Below are 8,716 nucleotides of genomic sequence, written 5' to 3' on the forward strand. Positions count from 1 at the left end.
GCTCCCTGCTGGTGCAGCCCAGCCCAGCTCCACAGCCCCCTGCCAGCCTGTGCCCTGCTTTAGGCCACACTGGTGCTGGCCTTAGGACACTGGTCCCAAGACATTGGGATGTTGGTCCCAAGATGATGACCAGGAGGCGGGGCACCTGTCAAGGGGCGGGGCTACCCATGCAGCCCTCTGCCCAAAATAACTACCCACCCCTGGGCTATTGGCTTGAGAAAATGGGGGTGCATACCCCCAAATGGGGCAGAAATGCTAGACATATCAATACTGGGCTGGCGGGAAATATATTGTCATCGAGATCATGCTTTTTCTTACCCTTGTTCCTAAAATTCCTCACAGGCTGCCACCAGAGGAGTGAGCTTTTGCTATATCCTTCTGTGATATGGAGGGAAAGATCTGCATGGAGCACTTGCTGTGGAATTTAGATAGCTTCCTGGGCCTTTTGGGTCCACTTGGAAAACAAATGGAATATAAAACAGTGCTCCGGGATACAACCATCTCCTAAACAAAAAAGGACTTAGACCGTGTGCATCACTTAGCAACAGAGCAAAGAAGGGGGAGAGGGGCCCTGGGCCTATTAACCAATAACAGGAATGATTACACTAACAACTAACAGGACAGCTTTATTGTTGAAAAGCAGGTGGACACTGCGAGAATCCTGCATCACCACTCCAGGCAACAGGGAGGAACAGGGAGAAAGGTGTGCCCATGCTGCTCCTTATGCATTCATTTTCAGGGGAAGGAGTGGGAAATGGAGAGAGCAATATCGAGAAAAATCCAGCACATGTAGGACTTGAGCAGGCCAAAGGAATCTCAAGCCTACATTAATCAATGTGAAATCCATGCACACAACATGCAATGAAAAACTTTTAGTTCAGACCAGCTATGGTCAGAAGCTTAAAAGTACTGGCATAGTCATTCATATACTATACTATCATTTCATTCGCACAATCACTCCTATACTAGTAACAATACATACATCCCTATTCACTTGCCTGCTACCTAATTAAGGCAGAATTTCCTTTTGAAACAACATGAGTTCATAAACCTTATGAAACTTTTATAATTATATATCTGGCTATTTTTGTCAGGTCAGAGCCAAAAGGCACCACTGGTATCAGACTAATAACTTTGTAGCTTCAAGTCAGGTGCTAAAACCTGACAAGTTCCATGATGTTAGTGCCTAATACAGCCCTTATACCAATTCTCTACTTCCCTTGGCTACTCCTAGAGGAATCAATTCTTCAGTTCCCACCCCAACCCCTCTTTAAAGAGGTCTCGGCTATTTCAAGTAAACCAGTGATTTCTCTAGTTCTTTTGTGCCTCGGATTTCATGATCCACTATTAGATCTCACATGCTTCTCAGAAGCAGCTGCACATATCACAACGAGCAGGAAGAAAATATTGCCCCATGCAAAAAGAAAATATTGCTCTAATTTTGTTTGCTTGGTTTACAGCACTGAAGTATCACAGTCTAACAGCTAGAAAAAGGAAGAAATTCTTAGTGCTGCTATCCATATGAGTGGACTTCCTCCAGCTTCAAGTCAGTCAGTATAATTTCTGACAGCACGTGATGTTTTATAAGCTTCTAAAAGACAGCACACCTTTATGTCACTCTTCTCAGTGTTTGAGAAACATTAGTCCATGCCAGCCATGTTTGACATCCTAACTGGGATATAACAGTTGTACATTTGGGACACCTCAACAGAAAATTCTTACATGAGTCAAAACGAGAGACCTAGAGCTAAAGGGGTAGAAGATACTGTGCTAGACATAAACTGAAGCGGTATTTCTTCAGTCTGCTTGCAACGCTCCTACCAATGTAGCCCAGTATGCCATTAGCGTTCTTCGCAACAAGGGCACACTGTTGGCTCATATTCAACTTCATGTCCACAGTAACCCGCAGGTCCTTTTCTGCAGAGCTGCTGCCCAGACAGTCAGCCCCAGCCTGTACCACCGGTGCATGGGATTGTTCCCTCCTAAGTGCAGGACTTTGCACTTGTCATATTTCTTTTGGTCCAATCTTCCAATCTGTCAAGGTCTCTCTGAATCCTAACACATCTGCTACTCCCCCCAGCTTGGTGTCATCTGCAAACTTGCTGATGGTGCAATACATCCCATCTTCCAGGTCATTGTTGAAAATATTGAAAACCGACCCCAGGACTGACCCCTGGGGCACTCCACTTGATACCAGTTGCCACCTAGATATCGAACCATTAATTACTACCGTTTGAGCCCGATGATCCAGCCAGTTTTCTACCCACCTTACAGTCTATTCATCCAGCCCAGGCTTCCTTAGCTTGCTTCTACGATTGTTGCGGAAGACTGTATCAAAAGCCTTGCTAAAGTTAAGTTATATCAGGTCCACTGCTCTCACTGCATCCAGAGAACCAGTCATCTTATCATAAAAACCAATCAGGTCGGTCATTTCCATATATCCAACATTCTGTTAAAATCTTGTTTTCCCAAAACTTAAATTTTGGGTGAAATTTGACCCGACTGCACACCCTTAAAGAGTAAAAATAAGGAAAAAAATGAATAGATACATTTACTCCACCTCACCTCCCTAATTACTTTCTCCACCAACTACAAGAGACAGATTTCATTGGGATGTGAGCATCTATTTACTCTTAAGCATTGCTAGCACAATCAGCTTCAACCTGGAAACAAACCACTCCAAAGCTTTACACAGAACAGGTGGAAGACATAAACTAGCCACGTGAAGGACAACTTACTTGATGGTAACCACAAAAGAGAACAGATTTAATTATTATTATAGGCATATTTAGCTGTAGATGCTCATTTCAAAGGGAGAAAAACCCTTCAGGATGAAGGGTAAATGTAGGATGGGGAATCTAGTAGAGCTGCTATAAGGACAAAGGGTTTGGTTACTTGGATGACACGACAACCAACAGACAGAACTCTGCAGACCCCAGACTTCTTGACATTTCAAAATGGTTGCAACATCTCCTACCAAATGTGAAGTCAATCTCTTTTAAAATAATGCATCTCTGATCTCATTACCTCCTTGAAGAGCCTGGCAGGCAACCTACCTAGTCATTCTATTTATTTTCATTAGCAATGAGTCCAGTCAACAGAAGATGGGCCAAAGGAAATAGCATGCCAAGACCCCTCCCTTTTATTCCACAGGAAGTGAAACATCTAAACTGAAACGTGCCATGAACTAATGGTGCAAACTCCATGAAGTCCAAAGCTTCCTGAGCAGGAAATGCTGGTTAATTATACATTTGAATAACAGCTGCCACATGTATAAAACAAATGGTTTCCAATACAGGAAAGATCATTTAAAAGTGGCAGCTAACAAAGTCATCTGAGTTATAATTGTCCAGTTGATCACTATGACTTAACCATCTGATGATGAATGCAGTTACCATGGTTCATTATTCTGTCTATGAAGTGAGAGAAAAATGGGGGAAGGTATTGGAGGGATGGTTTTTCACATTGTAAAAACAAAAACGACCTCTTGTGAATTAAAGTAAAAGGGCTGATGTCTTAGTGTTTTAATGAACCTCTTAAAGTGGAGGTGACCTGCTGGCTAGACTGCCATGAGGGATCAAATTACCAGGTCAATTACATCTAATTACTTGTACTTAAATTTTAAACCCAATGAATTATTGGGCAGAGGGGCTTCCTCCCACTGACATCAGTCTACAGAAGGATGCACTGAATTTCACGGGACTGAAGGAAGATGATACCTACCATTACCAGCCCTTTGCCCCAGTCACTAAAACCTAAACCTTGATTAGAGAAGACAATTTGAGAATTAAGAGAATTTAGAAGATTAGTGAGCAAGTTATGCCCAGGCTATTAATTAAATACCTTACTAAAACAAGACTTTAGTAATTATTCTGCCATCACATCTACTGGATACACAGAAGATGACCTATTAGCATCTTTTCACTTCTGGTCCATTAAAACTCTTTATAAAACCTGGTGCCTGCAAGATTATTTCCAGGATCTATTTAATTTGTGTTGGACAAACTTGTTTTTTTGAAGTGGCAAAAAAGCCACTGAAAAGCTATACACATGAATAACTGAAATAGTTATTTAGAGACAAAGAGCCGAGTCCAATTTTATCAAATACCGAAGCAGCATTTCTTAAAGTTCATTTTTTTTGTGACTCCCAATAATTTTTCAACTTTTTCAACGAATATTTGGCTCAATCTCAACGATGCTGTCTTTTACTGTCATCATGCCCCATCACAATAATTTTTTTTAAAGTCTAATCAAGTTCAGGTGGGTTCATCTGAGGTACATTTGTTAAAAACAAGAGAGGACTGCAGTTCAAGCTTAAGACAAGATTACACAGATTTATATGAGGTTCCAAGAGAGTAATAAGGATGGAATTGCTTTTCCTTTAGTTAGCTACCATTAGAGAGATGTACTGCTGAGCTTTGAGCATCACACTGATGCCTGGATTACAGATATTGGTATAATGCCAAAAATTCATTTTTTTAGAGCCTGGTAACCACACAGAACTGGGGGGTGGGAAATCACAATAGTTACAAAGATGTTCTATCCAACATTGCTGGGTTTTATGTATGTAATTAATATTAGATTGTGCACATTGCTGCTACTGAATTAAACTAAAATGGACTGGATGTCTCATTTAAACACAATCACTAATGATAAAGGATGAATCACTCAGTAGGGCTGGGGTGGCTCTATATGAGCAAAGAAGCATGTTCATTTTCTATTATATATGCCACCTCCAACACTTTCAAACTGCATTTAAAAAAATCTGCCAGTATATGTCATCTTCAGCCCTGACACTGAAGGAATTTTCTTTGCTTGTAGATGTTCTTGAATACAGAACTATTTCACATGAGAGGAAAGGATCCTTCACAATATTGAATCATGGGAGAAAAGCGAGTTGAAGTTTTACGTGCAAAATCAATCGCCGAGAGTGAGAACTACGGTACTTTTCTTAAAGGGACACTGACGTTTACCTATAGCAGAGGTGCTTGATCTCTGGCCCCCAGAGCAATGACATCTGGCCCACAGGACTCGCCATGGTCAGGAAATATGGCTCTGCGGGAGCACTGGCAACACTGTCACCCTTCCCCAACTCCAAATCCTACCCCGCCCCCGGCAAGGCTAGGTCAGAGCTGGGCCACACTCCCTCCCCATCCACTACTGGGGTTGGGGCAAACCACTGTTCCTCCTTTCCCTCTCCCCCAACAAGGGCCACGTCATGCCCCCACGTATCTCTGCCCAGGGTTGGGGCCAGGCCACACCCCTGTCCCATCTCTCCATCCCACCCCTGACAATGCTGAGCTGGGGCCAGGCCATGACCCTGTCTTATTTCCCCCCACCCCCCACAAAGTCAGGTCAGGGACAGGCTATGCCCCCTTCGCCCTTCAGGGCCAGGATGGAGCTACGCCATGCCCCCTTCCCTGCTCCCCCTACAGAACTGGGTCAGGGCCAAGCCAAGCACCCTTCCCCTGTGCAGCAGGATGGGGCTCCACCACACCCAGCCTGGGTGCCAGGTTAGGCCCATCAGCCAGATCAGGCTCACTGGCAAAAAAGGTTGGGTGCCACGATCTACAGTGACTTATCTGCCTCCAAGTTACCTTTGAAATTGAGGCTTGTACCCCTCTGCTGGACAGACAGGGTAATTCGATGTGTAAGAAAGAATGAACACTGATCCAACGATATCAAAAAGACAGACAACTTGTGGCAGAACTTTAACCTTCCCAGACACTCCATCAATGACCTCAGAGTAGCTTTTCTTAGATGACAAAACTTTGAAAACTAGCTTGAACAGCAAATCAAGGAATGAGAAATCATCCACAGACTGGATTGTGTTAAGTATTGTCTAAATATAAATATCGACTACAGATTCTTATCCGATTACCTGGATTAGCTTTTATAAACCTTATGTCCCTCAATGGGTTAATTGCTCTGTTTTTCTCTCTCCTACCCATCTTGCTTCTTTCTGCCATTTCCCCTCCTTTTTCCTCCCTCATTCCCTATCCTTTGTATTCTAATCACTGCTTTCTATTAAGCAGCTCTGCTTCCTGCAGTCCTTTCACACCATCTGATGAAGCAGGCATTCTGCTTACAAAAGCTTATGCTCTACTTCTCTAATTTAGTTAGTTTAAAGGTGCAAATCTCCCCTGCCTTATTTTTGTATCACAATGTCACGTTAAAAAAAAAAAATTATATGGTATTTTCTTTGCATTTATTAAGACCAGTGCTCAGCACCTCTCAAGAGCAGCGTATCTTCTATTCCCTTTTGAGTGAAGTTACTCAGCAACTTGCAAGATCAAACCCAAAATGAATTGAGTAAAAGGAAGCTAAGAAAAAAAACCTGTGAATGCTTTTTGTGTGAAAAGTGTTTCAGATTAACAGACCTCCAAAAACAGCATGTAACTGTCTAAATGCCTGGTGCAAGTGATTAGATGGAGAAGATGCAATGTATCCAAAGATAGTACATGTTTAAGAAGGCTGTTAATAGATCGCTATGTTAGTATACTACAGATGCCAAGGCTCCATTAATACTCTATCATGCTAACAGGCTTGTTCTTTTTGGAACATGCTAATAAAATGCTGAAAAAAGGGATGGGATTCTTATGGAAAGGCTAGAATTTCAAAAGACAAGTTCATACACCAGGGTAAAATCTTGATCTCAAAATTTCTCATTCATTTCAGTGGAGTTAGGATTTCACCCAAATTATGGTTGATTCCAACTTTTGTAATGGTGACTGTACATTGTAGGCTATAGTGAACAACAGATCGGACAAGCTTCAGCAGAATAACTCGCGATATAAATACCTTGTCAATGGCTTTCCCAACTCTGGAAACACTGCTGTGAATGTCTTTATGATCCGAGGCCAATTTTTGAACTGTGTCTTTTATTCTTTTACAGCACTGTGTCATAACAAGTGAAATCGTCCCTGACAAGTCTCCATCTTGGTCTAGACAGAAGAGAGGAAAATGAATTAATAACTATGTTATAAACAAAATGATAATGTGAAATCCCACAAATGTGACAATGTATTAATAGGGGGAATTGAAACAGAAAGAATGAAAAGATATGAAATACAGGAAGTCAAAAGGAAGGCTACAAAACATAGGCAAAGCACTGCCAATTTAAAAAAAAATTAAAGCCTTTTGGGACATCCACTAACATCTTATTAAGAAACTAATCTTGCTACTCCAGGTACAAATTGACATGAATAGAATATAGCAGGTTTAGTTTGTTTTGGGTTTTCTTTGCTGCTGAAATCATGGTAATGATAAAGTATGCCATCATTGTGCCTTATTAGATCTTAAGAAACTAAAAAATAACCCTAAAATAAAAAATAAAAAAAAATGTATTTAAAAATAAATAATCTTCTGTTGCAGAATGCAACAGAAGATCATATCTTGATGGCCTATCATTTATATTGTCCTCAGAAGATATATTCATGTATTACTGCATATGCATGAACACACAGAGGCACACACAAAGATCAGTTTAAATCCCCAGTACCTGGAGCCCTATGTAGCCATTTTATACCAGTGCAAAGAGAACGAGAAGCACCACCTTATGATCGGAAAGCTTTTTAGTCAAAACAAAGTGCATAACATGATATCAGATCTCCCTATTCCCAGTCCTCTGTTTAAATAATTAAGTCATCAAGTTTCACACCCGCATCCACGGAGCATTGGAGTTCCAGACTAGTTGCCACAGGTATGTTATATGTTTACCATGGGTATGCTCGAAGAATAAGATCAGGATCAAAAGGTTTGCGATTCCCTAAACTGTACCATGCCACAAGGCCAGTGACACCCACTATACTTCAGTTTCGTTAATTTAAATTCAGGAACACTTTATCCTCCAAGCATGTTTCATATAAGAGGGTTTCCCTCATCATTTATTCCTCCCTGTTCATGAGATGGATGAAATGCTGCAATCTAGTTCCAATGCCTAACTCATATAACAATGCATCTGTGTGTGTACCTGAGGGCTACTTTAAATGAGAAACTTATCCACCATCCAGGGGAAATAATTGAGAGACAGAATCACAGAAGAGTCAAACCATTTTAAATAAGCCCACCCCTAAACTTACTCTCTATTTCCTTCTCAGACTATCCTTTAATGTACTGTTAGTTCAATCAGTGTCACAAGCCAATTTCCCTTCCAGTATTTCAGGCCATGCAAAACATAACAAAGCAACTGTCACAGACTCACAAGTGTGTGAAGAAGAGAAACACAAAACAGGACTCCTGTGCTGCACTGCCCCTACTAATAGCATCTTGCATTCTCTTAAAAAAAAAAAAAAAAAAAAAAAAAAAAAAAAAAAAAAGAGAGCAAGCACTATGAGAGAAATCAAAGAAGTGTCCCAATGGAAAGAGTTCAGCTCTGATCAAGAGTGGGTAAAACTTACAGCTCCATATTTCAAATACCTGCTCAACTCTGTTTTATTTTACTAACAAAAAACAACTGTTATTGCCCTTAGCACTTCCTAACCTATAAAGCTCAGAAACAGCAAGCCTTCCCATTCTACTGGAAGCCTGTCCCACAAGCTCCAGCTGTACACAAATACATGACATATATTTGTTTTACAAATGCGCATCCATGTTTAAAGAGGTGTGTCTATTTTAATTATGTTAAAATATTAGATGGGCATCTGTACGTCTCATGAGAAAATAGATTTGCACCAAAGGAGGCATCACCTCACTGAACGTCTGTGGGCATTTACAG

General features: G+C 41.1%; 1 protein-coding gene across 1 annotated transcript in view; it reads right to left on the reverse strand.

The window, feature by feature from the left end:
* The window catches only part of RMND5A (required for meiotic nuclear division 5 homolog A), a 45,245-nt gene that overhangs the window by 28,154 nt on the left and 8,375 nt on the right, over positions 1-8,716 (reverse strand). The window contains exon 2 of the mRNA XM_019526456.1: positions 6,802-6,944. Within this exon, the coding sequence (XP_019382001.1) occupies positions 6,802-6,944 (143 nt within the window). The remainder of the gene's footprint in view (positions 1-6,801; positions 6,945-8,716) is intronic.

The sequence above is a fragment of the Gavialis gangeticus genome, unplaced genomic scaffold (assembly GCF_001723915.1).
Source record: "Gavialis gangeticus isolate Ggan-Ray unplaced genomic scaffold, GavGan_comp1, whole genome shotgun sequence".
NCBI lineage: Eukaryota > Metazoa > Chordata > Crocodylia > Gavialidae > Gavialis > Gavialis gangeticus.